The sequence below is a fragment of the Thermobia domestica genome, chromosome 13 (assembly GCF_964235325.1).
Source record: "Thermobia domestica chromosome 13, izTheDome1.hap1.1, whole genome shotgun sequence".
Taxonomy (NCBI): Eukaryota; Metazoa; Arthropoda; class Insecta; order Zygentoma; family Lepismatidae; genus Thermobia; species Thermobia domestica.
In genome coordinates, this window is record NC_137466.1 from 125,639,242 (window position 1) to 125,659,980 (window position 20,739).

Here is a 20,739-nt window from a genome sequence, read left to right on the forward strand (position 1 = left end):
GTACGATCAATGCAGAACAAACATCAATCCAGCTATACCTTTTCTGTCGAATTGCATGCATTCTCCAAATATACATACATTCATTGTACATGCAACATGTAACGTGTCAGTGTACAGGCTATCAAACACATACTGTACATTGCATGTTTTGAACACATGTGCAGTGCCTGTTCATTTCTTACATGTTAACATTAAAAACAGTCTCTGTAAAGGGAATGTTTCTGGAGCCTAGAAGTCATTCCTACAACATTTGTTCAACTATTCCTTGTCAGGTGTTAAACATGCAGCTGTTCATCGTCTGTACATTGCTGTTAGGAAGGGCTATGTGCAGGCAGTGTATGGCCAGTGCTCAACAAACGTCAATACAGGTGTACTTTTCTGTCGAATTGCATGTTTTCTTCACAGAATCATTCATTGATATCCAAAATGTACCATGTCTGGGTACAGGCTATCAAACCTATACTGTACAACGCATGTTTTGAACCCATGTGCAGTGCCTGTTCATTCCTAACATGTTAATATTAAAAACAGCCTCTGTAAAGGGAATGTTTCTGGAGTCTAGAATTAGTTTGTACAACACCTGTTCAATTATTCCCTGTCAGGTGTTAGATATGCAGCTGTACATTGCTGTTAGGAAGGGCTGTGTACAGACAATGTATGGTCAGTGGAGAACAGACGTCAATACAGGTGTACTTTTCTGTCGAATTGCATGTATTTTTCACAGGAACATTCACTGTACATGCAACATGTAAAATGCTTGCACTTAAACTATTAAACATTCACTGTTCAACGCATTTTTAAGCGTTTGTACAGTGCTTGTTACTTTTTTAACATGTTGAAGGCAAAACCAGTGTCTGTACATGCACTGTACATGTGATGTTACCGAGCTCACTGTACAGCGTATGTCCGTTTACCTCAAAATAGATCTTAATACATGCACTTACAGACCAAGAAACGCCTGTTGTAACATGCAACATGCATAAAACAGGACCTGGAAAAATGTAACAGATGCACTAGACATGCGTTTCCAGTACCTGTACAGATTTTTCATTTTCGTATGGGAATTCATGTTATTTTTATCATGCCAATGCTGTGAAAATTTTGTGATAACCACCTCCCGTTCGTCACTCAGCCATCCCTTGTCTAGGCGTATTTATTTATTTATTTATTTATTTTTAATGAATAAATAAATTTTCAAAAACCAGTTCCTCTATTTCATTTCGAGCTCCAACACAGGGTAGAAGATTCAAAAATTTTATTTGGAGCTAGAAATGAAGTAGAGAATCTGGTTTTTCAAAAATCTATTTATTCATTTAAAAAAATAAATAAATAAATCTAGACAAGGGATGGCTGAGTGATGAGTGGGAGGCGGTTATCACAAAATTTTCACAGTATTGGCATAATAAAAATAACATGAATTAGTAACCTTCCAACAGAAACATAAAAGGTCCACAAACTAACTCCGCTATATTTTAGTTTGCTTCAAGAACATCTGCAGATCGCTGACGCCCTTGACAACATGTTTTCGATACAGCTCTTCCCTTTGGTAAGTCCGTTCCTTTTTATTCCTTGATGTTTCTGTTCTTTTTCTTCCTGTTTTTAACCTCCGTGACCAAGACTTCAGAGGAGCGTCGAAAGCTTGGAAATTTAAAGATTTAGGAATTACAGGAACCTGTAACTAGAATCATAGTTACAATTCCTAAGCGTGGTTTTGCAATGTCTAAATGGAAATGCCTATCTTGTATTGAATTTCCAGATCTAATATTCTAGCATAAAGCGGACGAAAGTTTTCTTAATTTACACATGATAAAAACACAAGGGAAGTTCAAAATTTTCGATTAGTTCATGTGCTTGCTTTAAATTTTCTGTATATCTCACAAATAAGAATCAAATTTGTATTAGAAAAGTATGTAGGGATTACTTGGCATCTTCCGTTTGACACAAATGTCATTATATAATGTGTTAAATTAATATAAATAGTTGTACAATCGGCTACTTAATATTTTAGGACAGGTAATAATTATAATACGTTGTTTTATAGATAAATACTTGGTCATCGTTTGTGCTTATGTAAAATCTATAATAATATGTTCTATACTGTCCATTGTAAAGTTTATTATTATTTGAATGCGCTATGTTGAAAAGTTCTCCACTTCGCAAGATTTGTGATACATGATAAACATATGATATTGTATTGATATATACCTTAGCCTAGAGTCGAATTTATTTGATACAGATAAGCTGTCTCAAAACTTTTCCGAAGAATATATAGATGCATATAAATGTTTAGTTTTTCTTTATAATTGATGTTTTGAGTTAACGTTCCTTTTCAGCAATGTGGCCATATGAAACGAAATAAACTTCTCAAAGTGGAATCCGAGCTCTGCTTAGGGTTGTGTCCTAGACAAGCATCCCAAGTACGAATCGAACCGATTACCGGACGTACATTAAATACGTACGTTATTTGGTCTGAAGATACTTTCCTGTTCGATTGATCAGTGTTATATACGCGATGTGTGAATGTATTTTAGTGGGAGTCCACGTTGTAGGTTCATGATGCGTATAACTGTGTAGTTTAATACGAACATTGAAGTTCAAATGGTATAAAAGATATGTACTTAAATACTGGTTGTACAGCGGTGGACACTTCTAAATGGTACACCTTAGCCGTAAATCTCCATATGGCTGTACCATTTAGAAGTGTCGCCCGCTGTACAAACTCACTTAAGATTAATACAATAGTTAATCTCTTGGACTGTAAGAACAAGTCTGTGAAGCATAATAAGCTTTCGTCAGTAATGATGTACCGAGATTGTAAAGAAAACCAATTCAGATGGGAATTAGAGGAATGAAACATACTTTTATTTCTGTGTCATTATTTGTAACATATAATAATTATGATGTCTCATTCATTAGGCACGATGAGTCGAGGTGCAGTAGGCACGAGGCCAAACAGAAAGCCTCCTGATATCGAGTTGATGATGGAATGTGAGGATGAAGAGCTCACTGAAAGCCAAGTAACCGCCTATGCAATGCTAGAGCAGGAATACAAGGATTCAACTGAGAAACTGGAGACTCTTCAGAAGACGTATGATGTGGTTGATAAAGGGGATGATATAATTGTACTGCAGCCGCGAGATGGCCAACCTTTGCCTTCGATAGCAGCAGTGGCTCCTCAGAATGCTCTTACAGTTAACTCTTCCCCCTCCGTCGGTGCACCTGCTCCTCAGAAACAGCCCACTATTCTCTCAACAGTTCCAGCGGGTTCTGGCTCTGTAATTGTAAATAATCAGCAGCTCAGACCTAATCTACAAAGTGGAACCTATCAGTTAGTAATGGATTCTCGCATAGGTTTAATCGTAGGAACAGGAGGACAAGGTATGTTGCCTTTTTATAGTCAGTTCAAGGAAATAAATTGTGTGTTTGTATGTATATGATAATGTGTTTTAAGTACATTTATTTAAATGTAAAGCTTTTGCAATATCTTATATCAAGGAAAATTTCCAGTAGAGTGTTGGTAAAGAAGTACGACTTACGGGCTTGGAGCAAGGTTTGAAAGACACAAAGGATGAGTATGTTGGATTTGTGTAGTTCTAGAAAAGAATATAGCGCCTAGAAGCACTGCTTTAAAGGATTGATTGATATATTTGTCAGAATTGCATTGTGGTTTCTTATAATTCAATTTATACAACTTATTCCATGTGACAGTTGTTTTCCTGTTTTTTTTTTCTTTCTTTTCTTTCTTCCTGCACGTGGTCATAACAATCAGCTAAGAAGGACTTGTTTCTACGGCAACAGCACGTTCAGCCAATTATAGTGGCTCATTCTCGCTCTGCAGTGGTAAACATTCCACCCTCTCCGCACGTTGCCAGTTTGAATATAAACAAATGCACATTGTTTTAGTCAGATGTCAACTTGAGTAGTGGACTTGCTGGTTATTGAGGGCATTCTTTTTTAGTCCTCTTTTGTGTCATTTAATTTTATAAAACTGAGATTTACTTGCAGTGAATAATTTCGTGTTTCGTGTATACGGTACTTCAGTGTTTAGTGCATTATTTATTTCTGATTCTCTCTCTCTCTTGTGCGTGTGTGTGTATGTTCTCTAAAATGGATGAAGTGGGAGAAAGTTCAAATCTTGTTCGTCGAAGAAGGGGGCGACAAAGAATTCACTCGCCTGTAAAGAAATATTAAAAAATTGGACAGGGTGTCGCTTTACGAGGCTAAGCTCGCGAGATGGTGTGTTCACTACGCGAATACTTTGAGTGGGAAAGAGAAAATGGTGATCCTCTTATCGATGTAAATCGAGTTACAGAAAGGACAGCGGCTGCCCTTAAAATCAGCAGAAAAACAGTGGCGCGAATTGGGAAAGAAAAAATAAGGAAAGAGGAGGAACTTGAGGAGAAGGAAGAACAAGGAAAGGACGAGCCTGGACCATCGCAGGTACTGCTTGAAACTCCAGGAAAACATCGCTGCTATGAAAAGGTCACAAATCTCGATTTATTCCAGCGGGATGCCCTTCGTCGCCACATTTACTCTTATTATATGCGCAAGGAGCATCCTACATTAAGCAAGCTCCAAGCCAGCCTTAAAGAAACAAATTTGTTCCACGGAAGTAAGTTCTCACTTAGAAGCTGTTTCATAGATCTGGGGTTCGAATTTAATAAATTCTCCAAACGCACAGTGCTGATGGAAAGAAGTGACATCGTGGCTTGGCGTTGTCGGTACCTCAGAGCTATGAAGAAATGTGATTATAATAATGTGGTTTGGTTAGATGAGACATAGGTCAATGCAGGCCACACATTAGAAAAAGGCTAGACCGATCATACTGCGCATAGTACAATGAACGCACCAATAGGGAAGGGGAGAAGAATAATTGTTCTTCATGCTGGCACATCTCGTGGTTTTTTCCCAAACTGCCTCCTCATTTTCAGATCTAAAAGAACTGGTGATTATCACGAGGAAATGAACTTCGATGTATTTACAAAGTGGTTCCAAGAATCTCTTTTGGAAAACATATCCCCTAAATCCATCATCGTTATGGACAAAGCCCCATACCATTCTGTTATGCTCGACAAACCTCCAACAACTCAGTCCCGGAAGTCTGAAGTCTTGGACTGGTTAAAGCGCAATACCAGTGTGCAGTTAGAGCCTGACTTAAAGAAGGCAGAGCTTCTAGAACTGGTGACCATATACAAGCCCAAATTCCCTTTGTACAGAATCGACGAATTAGCAAGGGAAAAGGGTCACTAGGTCATAAGACTTCCCCCATACCACGCCCACTTCAACCCTATAGAAAATATTTGGGCGCAAGTAAAAGGATACGTTGCGAGGGAAAATAAAAAATTCACAGTGGCAGAAGTGAAAAGACTTACAAAAGAAGCAATTGATAGTGTCACTGCGGAAGACTGGGCTAATGTTGTTCAACATTCGAAGAAGCTCCTAGACGAGCAATGGAATAAAGAGGGAATTCTTGAACAGTGTGTGGAGGAAGTGATAATATCTGTTAATTCCAGCTCCGAAAGTGACACTGGTAGTATCCCCAACCACACAGTAAACGTAAGTACATTTCTCTTTCTTCTTTATTACTATATATATTAATTTTTAAAATTATTGTAATACAAATGTCACGAGTTCAAAATGAAGACGTATTGTTTGCGATATGTGGTATACAAACGTAAGTTCAGTAATTATAAACAAGGTTCAGTATTGATGTTAGTAATTTTGCTACAGCTATATGGAAAATTTCTGTTTTCTGCAGTGAAAGTAAAAAGTTTCCTATAGGAATAAAGTCACGAGGGAGGAATGGTTGGATTTACCGTACTTAAATATTGAATCAATGAAATGTACAGTAATGTTTGTCTCCCTTATAAGTACGTTTTTAAATAAGCGTTCTACATTTAGTAAATGTTGATATGGAACAAGAAATAATTCACTCGTTCTACTCATGTAGTTTCAATACCCGACGCAAAAGCTGGCAACGCAGCATCGAACACCACGTGCACGCAGCGAGCTGTCACACGAGACAAGTAGTACCTGTTGCACTGTAATGTCAAAATGTTGTTGTAGTTATCAGTTGTGTATGGAATTGTGGAATTGCTGAACACTCCTTGCTAATTTTCTCCTGTTGTTGAACTAGTTCTGAAAGTTCGATCAATTGAACAAGCATATTGATGTGACTACTCATCTTAATTGTTACATATATTTGAAATATTAAAGTAAGGAAAGAGTAATATATGAGATGCTTAAAGGAAACAACACTAATTAATACTCTTTAAACGATAACGTAAGATCATTTTGGTTGGTATCATTCATTAAATGTAGGTAAGATCTCGAAAGTAATCGTTGTAAATAATCTTACCCAGCACAGATCTAATAAGAAATATATATTTTAACGTCATACGATTATGCACCGAGGCTAAGAGAGAGATCTAATAAGAATTTGAGGTAGTCATGAAATTTCTGCATAGAATCGTGGAATATCGGAGTTTTTTTCTTTCTTTTTTCAGAATTGTAATGTTTATAACGTTTTGTTGCTCCAGTTTAAAAGTTAGCCTTTGTTAGTATATTACATATTTTTATTATTTCAGTTGTAGTGTTAAATGTATCATGGTGTGTGCTATTGTTGTGACTGCATTTTTTTTCTTTTTTTATCTTTGCAGCCTCACCTGTACTTTCGGCGAATTCAACTACAAAGAATGCACCGATGGTGAGTTTTGTGTATTTTTGAATGAATTCTGACTTTCTGGTCTGGCTCTTAAATACATTGTACTTACTTGTTGATAACTAGAAGTGTATATGCAATTAATACCACTTTTCAGTATGTATGATCTAATGTGTGAACAGGAGATAGATTGGAGAGAATAGGCGGAGATGACAAAAGCAAATTGATTTTTTGATGTTGGCTTCGTTAATAATAGTGTTTCGAAAGTTCCTTCATGAATTCTTCTGTACACGAGAAGGATTTAATTCAGACACAAACGTTGGGCTTCAGAGTAACAGAACTCATGTGTGAAAATGTGCTTTACTTCTCAATATAATTCCCTTCCACATTAATGCACGTGTTCCAGCGTTTTGTTAATGATTGGATACCAGCAACGTAATAATAATAATAATAATAATAAAAATAAAATAAAATCCGAAACTATAATATATATATTTATATTATATATATATTTAACTTGTCTTTTGCTTGGTTAGATTCTAGCGGGACAGTAGAATAACATGTCATTCCAAACGGCGGACAATTATCAATCACTATTGTGTCTAAAACATCTTGTGTGGGAGTGGGATGCAAGCAAAATACATGAGAGCGTTGTTAAACAGAGGCGCTTCGTCTGGATTGCAAGCAGACGGTTGAGAAGGCAAAATTCTGTCACAATGCTTCCTTGATGACACATGTATGAATTACTAAAAATGTATTTTTACTACACTTTTCAACTTGTTTCTAGAGAAAGTGTCCGTAATACGGAGGTAAATAATAACTATAAAAGACAGAAAAGACTGTCCGTGTCCGTATTAGAGTGCCCGCTTTAGAGAGGTTTGGGAGTGTTTTTTTTCCTATTTCAGTGTTTGGGGATTACAAAATATGTCCGTTAGTAGAGGTTTCACTATATATATATATATATATATATATATATATATATATATATATATATATATTTGGTCTAGGAATTAATTCGTGCGGGTGGACAAGAGATGGCGCAACGAACGGAGCGTCCCACAGTTCCGTGTATCCACACATGTGTTGCAAACCCCTGTCATCGCGTATCGTTCGTAGTATAGGGCAGTGGATTAAAGCGTCAACAACACCAGTTTGTAGTTAAGTGAACATGGCGCAATTTGTGCCTGATAAAGTGTTTTTGCGGGGTGTCCTGCTGCATTACTTTAACATGCAGAAAAGTGCGACTGAAAGTCATCGTATTTTGGTGGAAGTGTATGGTGACCATGCTCTAGCTGAGCGAACGTGTCAGAAGTGGTTTGCACGGTTTAGAAGTGGTGATTTCGGCTTGGCAGACCAAGAGCGAGCTGGACAGCCAAAAATATTTCAAGACGAAGAATTGACAGCATTGCTCGAGCAGGATTCGTGTCAAACGCAGGAACAACTTGCAGCAGCATTAGGCGTTGATCAAACAACAGTCTCCAAACGCTTGAAAGCCATGGGAATGATTCAAAAGATGTCACATTGGGTTCCACATGAATTGAAAGACAGAGACGTTGAAAGACGAAAAACCATTTGCGAATTGCTGCTTCAACGACAGAGCAGAAAGGGGTTTCTGCATCGAATTATTACGGGTGATGAGAAGTGGATCCATTACGAGAACCCTAAACGAAAAAAGGCCTGGGTGAAACCAGGTCCATCACAACCAAAACGAGATATTCACTGTGCAAAGGTTATGCTGTGCATATGGTGGGATATGAAAGGTGTGGTGTACTATGAGCTGCTGCAACCGGGTGAAACTATGAATGGAGAACGTTATCGACGACAATTAATGCGTTTGAAGCAAGCTCTGGCCAGAACACGACCAGAATGGGAGAACAGACATGATAAACTTATTGTTCAACATGATAACGTTCGCCCACATGTCGCAAAACCGGTCAAAACCTATTTAGAAAATGTCGGATGGGAAGTTTTACCCCACCCGCCGTATTCACCAGACGTTGCTCCTTCGGACTACTACTTGTTCGATTGCATGAACAACGATTTGATTGGACAGCGGTTTACTTCTTCAGAAGATATCGAAACATGGGTCTCTGACTGGATCGCTTCCAAGGATGAGGACTTCTTTCGCCACGGAATCCGTACATTGCCTGACAGATGGGTGAAAGTGGTGGCTAGCGATGGACAATATTTTTCTTAAGGTATTTATGTATTTTGTGTTTGTACTACAGCTTCAATGTGTGCGTACCAACCGCACGAATTAATTCCTAGACCAAATATATATATATATATATATCTCAAAAAATAATTTGTAGCGTTTGGGAGGTGAATATGCTCACATAAACAAGAAAAATCCAGTAAAAGTTTCATCGGAATCGCTGAGTTTCAGACTTACAAACTGGCGAAAGCGTGTCTCCGAACCTATTAGCTTTTGGGTGGCATGTTATCTTAGGCTTGTAATCTGCTCTATCCATAAGTGAAAGATTCAGGATCTTGTAGTGGCGGCGCAAGGGTTCTTACATGAAATGAAGGACTCCCGAATATTGTGTTAGGAAAGGTGGGCTCCGATTCATGACGTATGGAACGACCATCCCATCCGACAAATATTCGTTGGTAGTGTCAAAGGATTTTTGGTGTATTGTGCGTGGTTTTATAACTACAGCAGGGAACGAGAGTAGTGAATAAATGAAAACTTAATTTTAGTGACCCAAGATCATGCCCTTGTGCTAGAAGAGCTAGGTGCTAAATGATGTTTAATGATTATAAAAGAATTAGTGCAGTGAGAATGTGGAAGTATCGCTGTTCCCCCCACCCCCCAAAAAAATAAATAAATAAAAGACATGATATTCTTCACCACTCACTTGGCCTGGAATCGAAAGTGGTATCGCTTTCGATAGATGTGAAAGCTCTACCACTGAGTCACCATGCACACCTTCTTCCCCTTCCGTCGTAGTAGACACATATATTGTGGACAGCGTATAGATGGTGTTGATACGTGAAAGTAACAAAGCTTGTTAAGTATCAAGAAGTTAATATAGGCTGTGTAAGGACCTCGAAAAGCCAGGATAAATTAAATTTAGAGACGGATAATAGCAAAGACGATAAGTACGGTGATGGTGGCGCACAAAGAAACACAGCGTGGGCTGTTCAGTTATTCAAAGATCAGGCATGTAAAATGAGTCTATAGCTTTCTCTCCCCCTCCTCTCCAAGAAAAAAGAATCTGAGAGCTGATGTTCTTTACCACAAAGTCACTTGGCCTTCTGCATCCATGAGGGTAGATTAAGGGCCGGACATCCAGAGATTCCCTCTTGTTACGTTCCTGACTTGCAAAGAAACTATTTATTTATTTATTTATTTTAAACATCAGACACCGATGCTCTTAAGGCTAAAGGAGCGTATGATTAAACGAGTTGGTGGAACGACCCACATTTTCTATAGGAATATCAGAGTATCCCTCACTTTGTCTTGGGGTATGCCTTGCGCCGCCGCTATAGTATTCTGGGTCATGCATTTTTGGATAGAGAAGATTATACGTCTATGATGATATAACATGCCGTCGTAAGCTCTCAATGGCTAATTATTTTGGAGACACCAACCTCCAATGTTCAGTCTTTCTTGTGTTTTGGGCAATCTGTGACTTAAAACTAAGCGATTCCGAGAATGTTTACTGGATATTTTTTTTCTTGTTTCTATGAGTAATTCACTTTCCAAGCTTGTAAACGGCCTTTAGAAACATTCTGTTTAAGTTGACACATGGTTTTAGTTTATACCTGTTTAAGGTATTTAGAATTTACTCAGTGATTGAAAACTTGAAAAAATCATTAAAAGATAATTTGAACTTTTTTTTTTTTTTTTTTTTAATTTAAAGCTAGTACTTCAGCCATATGAAAATTTTTTCTGTATTGTATTGACCCATGTTCTATATTTACTTCGTTGTTACTAGTACTTTTGTAAATATTTGAGTTAATGATACAGTGCACAAATCTACATGGTTCAGATGTAGTTTCACACGCACACGCAGAAGAATTGAACACTGAATTAGTTGATATTTATACTCCGATCTCTCAGGCATCTTTTATTTGTAATCCTGCTATTAGCTAGAAGTCATGCTATTAGCTACGGAGGGATTAGAAGGAAAAATATGTAGAGGAAGGCCGCTATTGAAACAAGGGAACTAATAATACAAGACGTAAAGAAGACACTACATGGAAATAAAAAGTCTGGATCAAGATAGGGAAGAGTGAAATGTTGTGTCAAACCAATCGAATGATTACGTGCTTGAAGTATATGGTGCAAACTTTCGGTAGCATGCACCTTTCATGTAAATCTTTCACACACCCCAGACGCGTTCCATTGGGTCACGGCAACTGGAAGATAGGACGTAAAAGTCTTTGGGAACTTAGTGTCCAGATTTTTTCTGGGTAGGCGCTGCAGTTTGAAATTAGTTAATGCAGGGACCAGACAAGAAATCCACAAAGCGTGTGTATCATAGTTCAATACAATGAAGAAAATTATTCTTCGTGTGGCTGAACCAGTCTTATTGCTCCACAGTACACTGCACGTTTTACTATTGACGTGTACGTTAATTTGTGCTTTCAGGCATTTAAATTGCCTTGTGAAAAGTAAATCAAGTGGCAGTTGTGCTTACATTATACGAATGTACTGTATTCATATCTTTTGGAATAGGTGCAAGTATCACAAGCTGTTCAACAATCAGGAGTACAAAGCCGATCAACTCGGGGACAGGCAAACAAAACTTCTCCAGCTGCTGCATCTCCTGCTGCACCAGTTCAGAACAAAACTGCAGTGGGTAAGGCAGAATTATCTTTCTTTCTTGTGTTTGTGTTTATACTATGTGTGCATTCGAAGGAAGTAGTTTTCACTTGTATAGGTTTTGTTTTCTTTTGTATATGTAAGAGTGAGGGGAAATAAAAATCAGTCGGTGGTGTGTGATCGAGTAACTGATAACTCCTTCTGTTAAGGTAGGGATGCAAATAAGCAACAAAATTTTACTAGCCCAAGACAAAAAGCTACTAACCCACATCCCACAATAGAAATCAGTTACTTTCCTGCAGTATGATATTAACTACTCGCCCGAGTGGTTATTTGCATCCCTGTGTTAAGGTGAAAAAATATGTGGTAAACTTGATACGATGTGTTACATTCTGGTAGGAAGTCCTTTGGTGTTCATATGTGGTGAACAGGTTTACTTTTGCATGTCGTTAACCAGTTTACACAGTAACACAAAAGCATAGCGAGTATGTGGTCATAATACATAATGGAACTGAATATGTTAGGACACCGCACATGTCTCTTAGGGACAAAGTTCTGGGTAGCAGTACTTGCGTATAGAGCGGTCCTCACAGTAAAAATCCCGCTCTACAGGAACGGTCTAGGTATCCCTGCAGTAACAGTGGACAACGATGAAAACCAGCAAAGAATCGACAAAATAAAATACATTCCTAACCGGTAAAAGGCACCAAGAACACGCAGCATGGGAATGGCGAGTTTTAAAACTGATTTACGCTAAGTAGGTTGAGAAGTAATCTCAGAATCCCATACTGCAAGATCAGTCAGCTTCATGATTTTTTTCGGGGTGGGAAGCAAGAAATAGTCTCTTAGTATTGAATAAGCAATACAAGTTGGAGAATGGAATGTCAGGGGTCTAAACACAGCAAGTAAGCTAGAAAATCGGGAGAGAAGAAACGATGAAACGTGAATATAGTGGGGATCAGCGAAGTAAAATGTAAAGAACAACATGATTTATGCTCGAGTGAATATAGAGTTATTAACTCGGGTACAGAAACTGTCATTGGAGTTGGATTTATAATGAATAAGAAAATAGGATGACGAGTAAGAGGTTGCAACATAGTAAACGACAGTGATAGCAGTAGAAGTAGCTACTAAATCAAGGGATACAACTAACATTCAGGTATATATGTCAACTAAAGCTCACAGTGAAAAGTAGAGCAAGTTTGTGAAGCTGTCGAAAACATCATATAAGACGTAAAGAGAAAAGCTTATTCAAGGAGGAGGTTGAAACGCAATGATAGGAGAAGGCGCGGAAGGGAAAACCATGGGAAAATACGGAGAAGGAAAGCAACGATAGAAGTGGTAGACTGATTAAATTTTGCACGAAATTCAAACTAGTAGTAGTTAAAAATACCTCGTTCAAGAAATGTAAGCGCAAGATTCATATGTGGAAAATGCCAGGAAATCTATAGATATAACCGAATAGATTATGTACTTGTTAAGGAGCGGCTCAGAAATCAAATTAAGAGCTGCGGAAGTTACCCAGGAGCGGATGCAGACAGTGATTACAAGTTAATCAAGATAAAGAGAGAGTTGAAATTTAAGAAATTAAGAAAAAGGGAGAAAAATAGAAGACTTGATATAGGCAAGCTGGAGAACAAAAAAGTGCAAAAAAGTTACTTGAGAAAGTAATTAGACAACTCGGAACCAATGAAAGAAGAAATTTACAAGGAATGATCATTCATAAAAACGCCTGCAAAGGAAAGAATCAAGGCCACATAGAAAAGATAGCAGGGGAAAGAATGGATTACCAAAGAAATTCTGGATTTAGTTGAGAGAAGGAAATCGAAGAATAACAACAACAGTGAAGGTAGGACAGAGATAGTATAAAAGATCATTCGAAAATGCAGACGTGCGAAGGAAGAATGGATAAGACAACAATGGGAAGATATGGAAAAGGATATGAACACAGGGAAAGTAGATTGGCTTATAAGATGATTAAGAGTAACTTCAAACCACGAAAACCAAAAAGCAATATACTGAAAGATAAAGGAGGAAGTCTTCATGACTGAAGCTAGAGATAAAGTGAAAACATAAAAGGCTCTATGAAAGCGACAAGCAATTAGAAGAATTAGAAAACTTAGAGGAAGTTGAAGAGGCGAGAGGTGACTTCATACTCAGATCCGAATACGATAAAACATTACAAAAGGCTCCAAGTGTAGATGAGGTATCAGCAAAAATCACAGAGTGCAGGAAAGGAGGTTCAGGACATGTATAATGAATTAACATTTACGAAAAACAGGTACGTCCAGACGAGCAAGATAGTGGTTATTACAAAAAGAGTAAGTGTTGAGAAATGCAAGAATCATAGAATGATAATCTTGCTTACGCATGCTTTAACACTCTTGACAAAAATCAAAGATTGGAATCAAGATAGAAGAATTAGCTGCAGAAGACCAGTTTGGATTCAGAAAGAAAATCGGAACAGGGGAAGCAATACTTGTATTAAGAGAATTGCTAGAGAAAAGAACTCGAGTGGGAAGAGCAACTTAGGTAGCATTTGTGAACCTATAAAGCAGTTTTGGCTGGTTTAAACCAGTGTTTAAACAACAAAAATACAAGCTAAAATTGTTTTAAATCGTGTGAACTGCATGGCGACGTTTCCACATATCAAACAATCTGCATTAGTTTTATGTCCTTTTCACCTTTTGATCAAGGTGTCCCATACTCAATTCTCGGTCGACCCACAACCCTTCTTTCAAGTGAAAACCAAGTAGCGGTTCGGATGTCACTTTTAAATTTTTTGGCCTGTATACAGGCCATGGCATACTTTCGGAATTTGCTTTATAAATCTCTGGTTAAGCTTTTCAACTTTTTTTTTTTTTTCGTTTATTCAAGTATTGAAGCATCAAAGAACATGTATTATGGGCATTTTGCAGTCACGTGTGCGATGCCTGGGGGCAGTGACGTGACAAACGACGAAGGTGGCTTTTAAAAAAGGGTACATTTTAGAGCTTTTTTTAAAAAAAAATCGTGACGCATCCCTATTAATTTTAGAAACATAGTTCGTACCTCGTTGGTTTCGTTATAAAGCAGAGTTTCCAAACGTAGTACTCAAATTTCCCTATTATGTACCAGAAGCGAAAAAATCCCGCCCAAATCGAGAAAGGGATTTTTTTTCAAAACTTTACCTTTGGGGGAATTTTTTCCCCTCAGTGCACGATAGGGATATGCAAGCTATACCGTTCGAAAGGCCGATTCATGCCGAACAAGACGAGGTACAATTCATGTTCCTACAATGATTAGTCTTTATGCTAAAGCGGATTGGATAGAAATTGACTGAAAATGTATTATCGAGGAAAAATTGGTAAATCTGCTATAACGTCAGGACTATTTTTACCCGTACATTCTTGTCTCCTCATTATTTTCACAATGAAGCAGTTTTTTTTTTTTTTTTTTTGTACCATTCGCATGTGTGTGTCATACCTGAGCGGAGAAATTCGCGATAAAAGAAGTTTTTTCTTTCAAAAAATCCCTATTCCCCACTTTGAGCGGGAATTTCTCGCATTTGGTACGTAATAGGGAAATTTGACTGATGCAGTTGGAAACTGCTTCATTAAAAAAAGGGGGGGTACGAACCATGATCCTAGCGTCAATACTGTTGGTACTGTAGCTGCTTGACTGAAAGCCTAAAAATTACCTTAAAAACCCCCAAATTTAAAAGGGTTAAGCGAAAGTCTTCTCCTTGATAACCTCGGTATTACATAACGATGTTAAACACACAAAGCGAAACCAAACTGTATATTTCTACTTGCTTGAATGCCTGTTGTCTTATAAAGAAGCCAAGTTGCTTAAATATATTGATAGAAATTGGCAAAATTTATCGACTGCCTACGTAGCTTCCAACATTGCCTTGGATTGGAGTTTGTTTTAATTTTATTGAATATGTACATACTAAATTTGTAATTTAATACCTCAATTTTAGCGTACTGATCATATGTTGACCGTAAAATTTGACATGCAAAGCAATAACGAGATTTTCCCAGTATTACTTTGCATTTAAAGTAATAACAGGATTTTCCCGGTGGTTAAGGCGGGAGTTTCCTGATTTAAGAAATTTACTGACCGGATCCCCAACATTATAATGAAAAGGGACAGTTCTGATTTCGGAATAAGCGAATATACTATTGGTGTTGGAGTGAAGTATACTGAATTTCCATTCTGCTATTCCAAGTCCAAAAGGAAGACAATTTCTCTCGGATGTAAGCCGAGAAGCGGTTTGGATTCCGCTTTAAGCTTATGTGACCCCTTCCACCATAACCCCGTTGTTGCATAACACCAAGGTGAAACAAACTTATTTCTGTCCATATGTAATATAAATTCACAGAGCAAATTATTTAAACAAAACAAAACAAAACAAAAAAAAAGGGGGGGGGATTCAAAACCCCCAATTTTTTTTCAAAATAAACCATAGTTTTTGCCAACCCTGCTATAAAATGAATCAAAATGATCAAAATTCTAAGTGAAGCAGGGATTTAAAAAAAAAAAAAAAAAAACTATAAGGAACGAAGAATAATACTAATCTGTTCAAAGAGCAGAAGGCAACAATTAAGATAGAAGGAAAGAAAGAAGCAACAAGTCAGAAAGGGGTTAGACAAGGGAGCTCGGTCACCAATTCCGTGAACACTATGTAATCACGTTGGATTTTTCTGAAAAAAAAAAATCAAGAAAACACACAGCAGAGAAACAGCTGTTCATGAACGGAAAATGCACACGCTTAGATTTGCGGACCATATCGTTATGTTGACAGAAAGTGACAAAGAATTAGATCTAAACGGTATGCAACAGGTACTTAGCAACAGATTCAACATGAAAATCAAAGTGGATCACCTGGTGGAAGAAGATTGTACCCGTTAACCTCGGCATAGAACTAAAGAAAAGGCTGATGAAAAAGCTTGTGTATGGGGTGTGGCATTTTGAGTGTGAAACATAGACACTAGCAGAAGAGGAAACAAAATGGAAGCCTTTGAAATATTGTACTATAGAAGAATGTTAAATTACATGGGCGGACAAAGTATCAGATAAATGTATTGGAAATGATAGGAGAAAAAAGGAGTATACCGAAGGATTTTGAAAAGACAAGATGGGATGATTACAGACATTGAGATATGAAGGAATCACGCTACTAACTCTGGGGGAAATTGCAGAAGAGAAAATACCGAGGAAGGCCACGATTAAAAAATACGGACCAAATAATACGAGATATAAGGAAGAAAAGCTACAAAGAAATGAAGAGTCTGCCTTAAGGTAGGGAAGGGTGGGAAACTGCGTCAAACCAATCGAGAGGTTGCTGATCTGAGAGGATAATAGTGTATAGTATGATGGGTACTTCAAAAACTCCCAGAATGACGTACAAAATATCTTGAAGCATTTACTTCTTGAAAATTGTTTAGTTTGTAACGTAGCCTACACGCCGTCGCAGAATGCAGATGTCTTCAGCCCCGCAAATTACTCGTTTATGCTGCTTTTGTCTAAAGAAAATGAAGTTCACATTTTTGTCTTTTGGAAAGAGATGGAACCAAATCTGGGGTCTATGGTGGATGTCAGTAACACATAGCCCAAATCGTTGATTTTGGCCATTGCAATGACATCCATATGAGGAATGAGCATTATCGTGATTGAGCTGATTTGATTAACCCCCCCCCCCGTTATTTTCTGCCTTAGGTGGTCTGAAGCTTTGCATAGAATTCAATGTTGATGGTTTTAATAGGTGGAAAAAGTAAATAAGAAGGAACAAAGTCTAATAATGAACTTTATGCATTAAAAAAAAAAAAAAAAAAACTGATTTCATGATCTTTCTGACAGACTTATCACATGCAGTGTTTGGAAGTGGAGAATCAAATGTTTGCAATACTTTGATTGCTGCTTCACTTCCGGAGTGTAGTATGGTACTCATGTTTAAACCACTTATGAATCGACGCATAAAATCAGTTGGATTTTTCTGAAAATGGGCTGAGTTCTTAGAGATCCATTTTTGGTCAAGTGTAAGCAGTCACATGACTAATCTTGCACATAGTTTCTCCTTCCAATCCTTCGGTCGCTTTTATAGTACCACACACCTTTAATTGGCTACTCTTAGAGTACCAATGTCGTGCATTTTTTCCTATAATGTGTAGTGTAGTGATAGATTTTGGTCGTCCACTTCGCTGGTCTTTTCCAGATGTCCACAGGCACGTTTAAACTTAGAAGTCTTGTGGTAATAGTTTTAGAAGTGACGGAACAGGTTCACACCAGTCTTCACCAAATATTTAATGACTGCTGCTAGCTACGTGGGACTGTCATTCCAAAGTATTATTATTTTCTTCGCATAAAATAGCAATATATATTTCATAGTCTTTTGGAAGGAATAATTAAGACCAGAGTAGATTAAGATATTTTCATCTTACTTCATACTAACAAGTAAGGTTTCCCAGGTGATACACTCAGATTTTAATCAAACTTCACAGGTTTGTAGAACAGCAAAAAATAAGCGACACGTATTTTTTTATAGCGGCCCATATGCATATTTAGGCGGTATAATAGGGCTGTCAAATTGGGACAACAATGCTTACTTTAGGTAATAGCGCGAAAACGAGAAGAGATAGCCAAACGTTGTAAAGGAGCAAGTTGTCATGACACGATAAGCATTTCAATAACACATAGCGCTTCCACGGGGATAACACACAACATGCGCAAATGGACCAATCAGGGATGAAAAGCAGTCACAGAGCTTTATCTATTACGCGGAATCCAAATAACGTAGGTAAGAATAAAGAATGATAAAGAATAAGTGATACGTGTTTTTTCGTTTTTGCAAGATGACACAAAAAACGTAAATAGATGCATCGTTATCTCAATGTCGAAAGATTGGAAAACTGGGAATATGAAGATGTGAACGCCTGTATGAGAGGCAACCTGTCAATCAGTTTTGTAGAACTGGTTGCAGACACTCCAGAAGAGAAACATTGGCTCAAGGACATTGTATCTAAATATCAACCTCAATGCAAGAGACAATATCATCAAACTTCAATCATTAGTACATAGTCAGTTATCTTCTCCAAGATATACACCTCTGTTCGCCTATGCATGGTTCCGCTGCGGCTATGTTTCGGAAAGACCGATACATTTCACCAACCCAATAGTTTTCGGTTTCCAGCAATTGCTTCATTGTTGTGCGACACCTGTAGACAACCATCCGTTGTCAGGTGTTCTTGGTATCTAAAATATTTGTATTTGGAGTTTTTTGTGAAGTTCCACTTCTGCAATACATACAATGAATAGGTTGGACAACAAATAAGGAGATGTCATTTATAACAGACAGAGTGAATGTCCGTTTCCCTTGTATATAGAGAGCATTTTGTTTCGTATTGTCCTTGTTATTGTTTCAACATAGCTATTTACGTTTTAATATCCGCACTGGCATACAACCTTTTGCTGTGCAAGATGTATATAATGATACTACGCAACAGACGTGTTGCACGCAATATATTGCCAACACACCTATTGAATTATGAATTGCATCACTGGTTATGTTCTTCGGCTTTAGTTATGCCCAGTTCTTTGTTTGTTTGCTAGAATTGTTTTCTAGAAGTTTGTGTTCGGAATGCTACGTTTAGTTCTATCTATTAATACAACAGAGGAATGGTTTCCAATATTGACATGTGGCAAATTCAAACGCATTTGAATGGCCAAGAACGGTATTTATGTACTGTTTTCGTAAATGTATATGGAACTGTTTTGTTAGTTAGTTGTAGGACTTTTCATTTGACGTGCCATACTTTATACTGTTTACATTTCTATATTTCGAAACAAATACATGTAGCCACGAATCATTTAATATCGTTTTTATACTGCTTATGTCAAGGAAGTTCTATTAGTCTCATGTCCGATTTCAATAAGAATCATTTGTATGACGAATATTTACTACAATTGCTTATATTCGTTCCATACAATATTCGACATTACGCTACATTCTGTTAAATAGCAGTCAGCTATGGTTCAACATACAGCATCTTACCGAAAATAGTGCTTGTGTAACATATCCATGTGTTTTGGTTTAAATGCATGCTCATATGCATGTGACTGTGAATTGTCTATTTTTGTCAGCCTGTTCAATTGTGTTCAACATGTTGTTTAGTATCCCGCAAAGGGCCTATTTATCAATACAACGGGGCTTGTTGCAAAACAATATAAATGTTTGTATTACTATCCTATACGGCCGACTCTTACAGGAAGGGCGTGATTTCGTTTACTTCTGGGTGGCTTTTAAATTACTGATCATGAGCATTGAACTGTTCGCAGTCACTAACTACTAATAGTTATAACATATAAACCATTGAACAACAAGACCAGGTTTGATATTTCTCTCTCGAGCAGGATTCTACCGGTCACCTGCAACCAGTTCTACAACACTGATTGACAGGTTGCCTCTCATACAGGCGTTCACATCTTCATATTCCCAGTTTTCCAATCTTTCGACATTGAGATAACGATGCATCTATTTACGTTTTTTGTGTCATCTTGCAAAAACGAAAAAACACGTATCACTTATTCTTTATCATTCTTTATTCTTACCTACGTTATTTGGATTCCACGTAATAGATAAAGCTCTGTGACTACTTTTCATCCCTGATTGGTCCATTTGCGGATGTTGTGTGTTATCCCCGTGGAAGTGCTATGTGTTATTGAAATGCTTATCGTGTCATGACAACTTGCTCCTTTACAACGTTTGGCTATCTCTTCTCGTTTTCGCGCTATTACCTAAAGTATGCATTGTTGTCCCAATTTAACAGCCCTATTATACCGCCTAAATATGCATATGGGCCGCTATAAAAAAAAAAATACGTGTCGCTTATTTTTTGCTGTTCTACAAACCTGTGAAGTTTGATTAAAATCGGAGTGTATCACCTGGGAAACCTTACTTGTAAGTGTATGCCCACCAACAAAAGTGTACATCTACCCCATACATGGTGAGGTCTGTATCTCAATGAATTTGGCCAGTTTCATTGAGATTTCGTCTCATGTAGAGGGAATGTAACTCGTAGTGCTGAAGCTTACGCAAAACTATTTTATCTGACAATATTGCCAAAAATACTAATGTTGGGTAAGCATATACAACCTGTCATACTGTTCACGGTCATAAGAGTGCGCCACCGGACAGGTCAAGACATGTCTGACCAAGTTCCCAAGCGACGCACTGCGAGTGTGCTTATCGCGTGTCAGTAGCATATTGTAAAGTAAAGGTATAGTGCGTGTGGTTAGAACCAAAAAGTGAACAGCAAACGAATAT

At 37.6% G+C, this 20,739-nt stretch overlaps 1 protein-coding gene across 3 annotated transcripts in view; it reads left to right on the plus strand.

Moving 5' to 3' along the window:
* The window catches only part of LOC145668486 (uncharacterized), a 103,764-nt gene that overhangs the window by 11,187 nt on the left and 71,838 nt on the right, over nt 1-20,739 (plus strand). For all 3 annotated transcript variants that reach the window (XM_081736424.1, XM_081736422.1, XM_081736423.1), the window contains 3 exons: nt 2,917-3,378; nt 6,660-6,706; nt 11,346-11,469. In XM_081736424.1, the coding sequence (XP_081592550.1) occupies nt 2,922-3,378; nt 6,660-6,706; nt 11,346-11,469 (628 nt within the window). In that variant the 5' untranslated portion in view covers nt 2,917-2,921. The remainder of the gene's footprint in view (nt 1-2,916; nt 3,379-6,659; nt 6,707-11,345; nt 11,470-20,739) is intronic.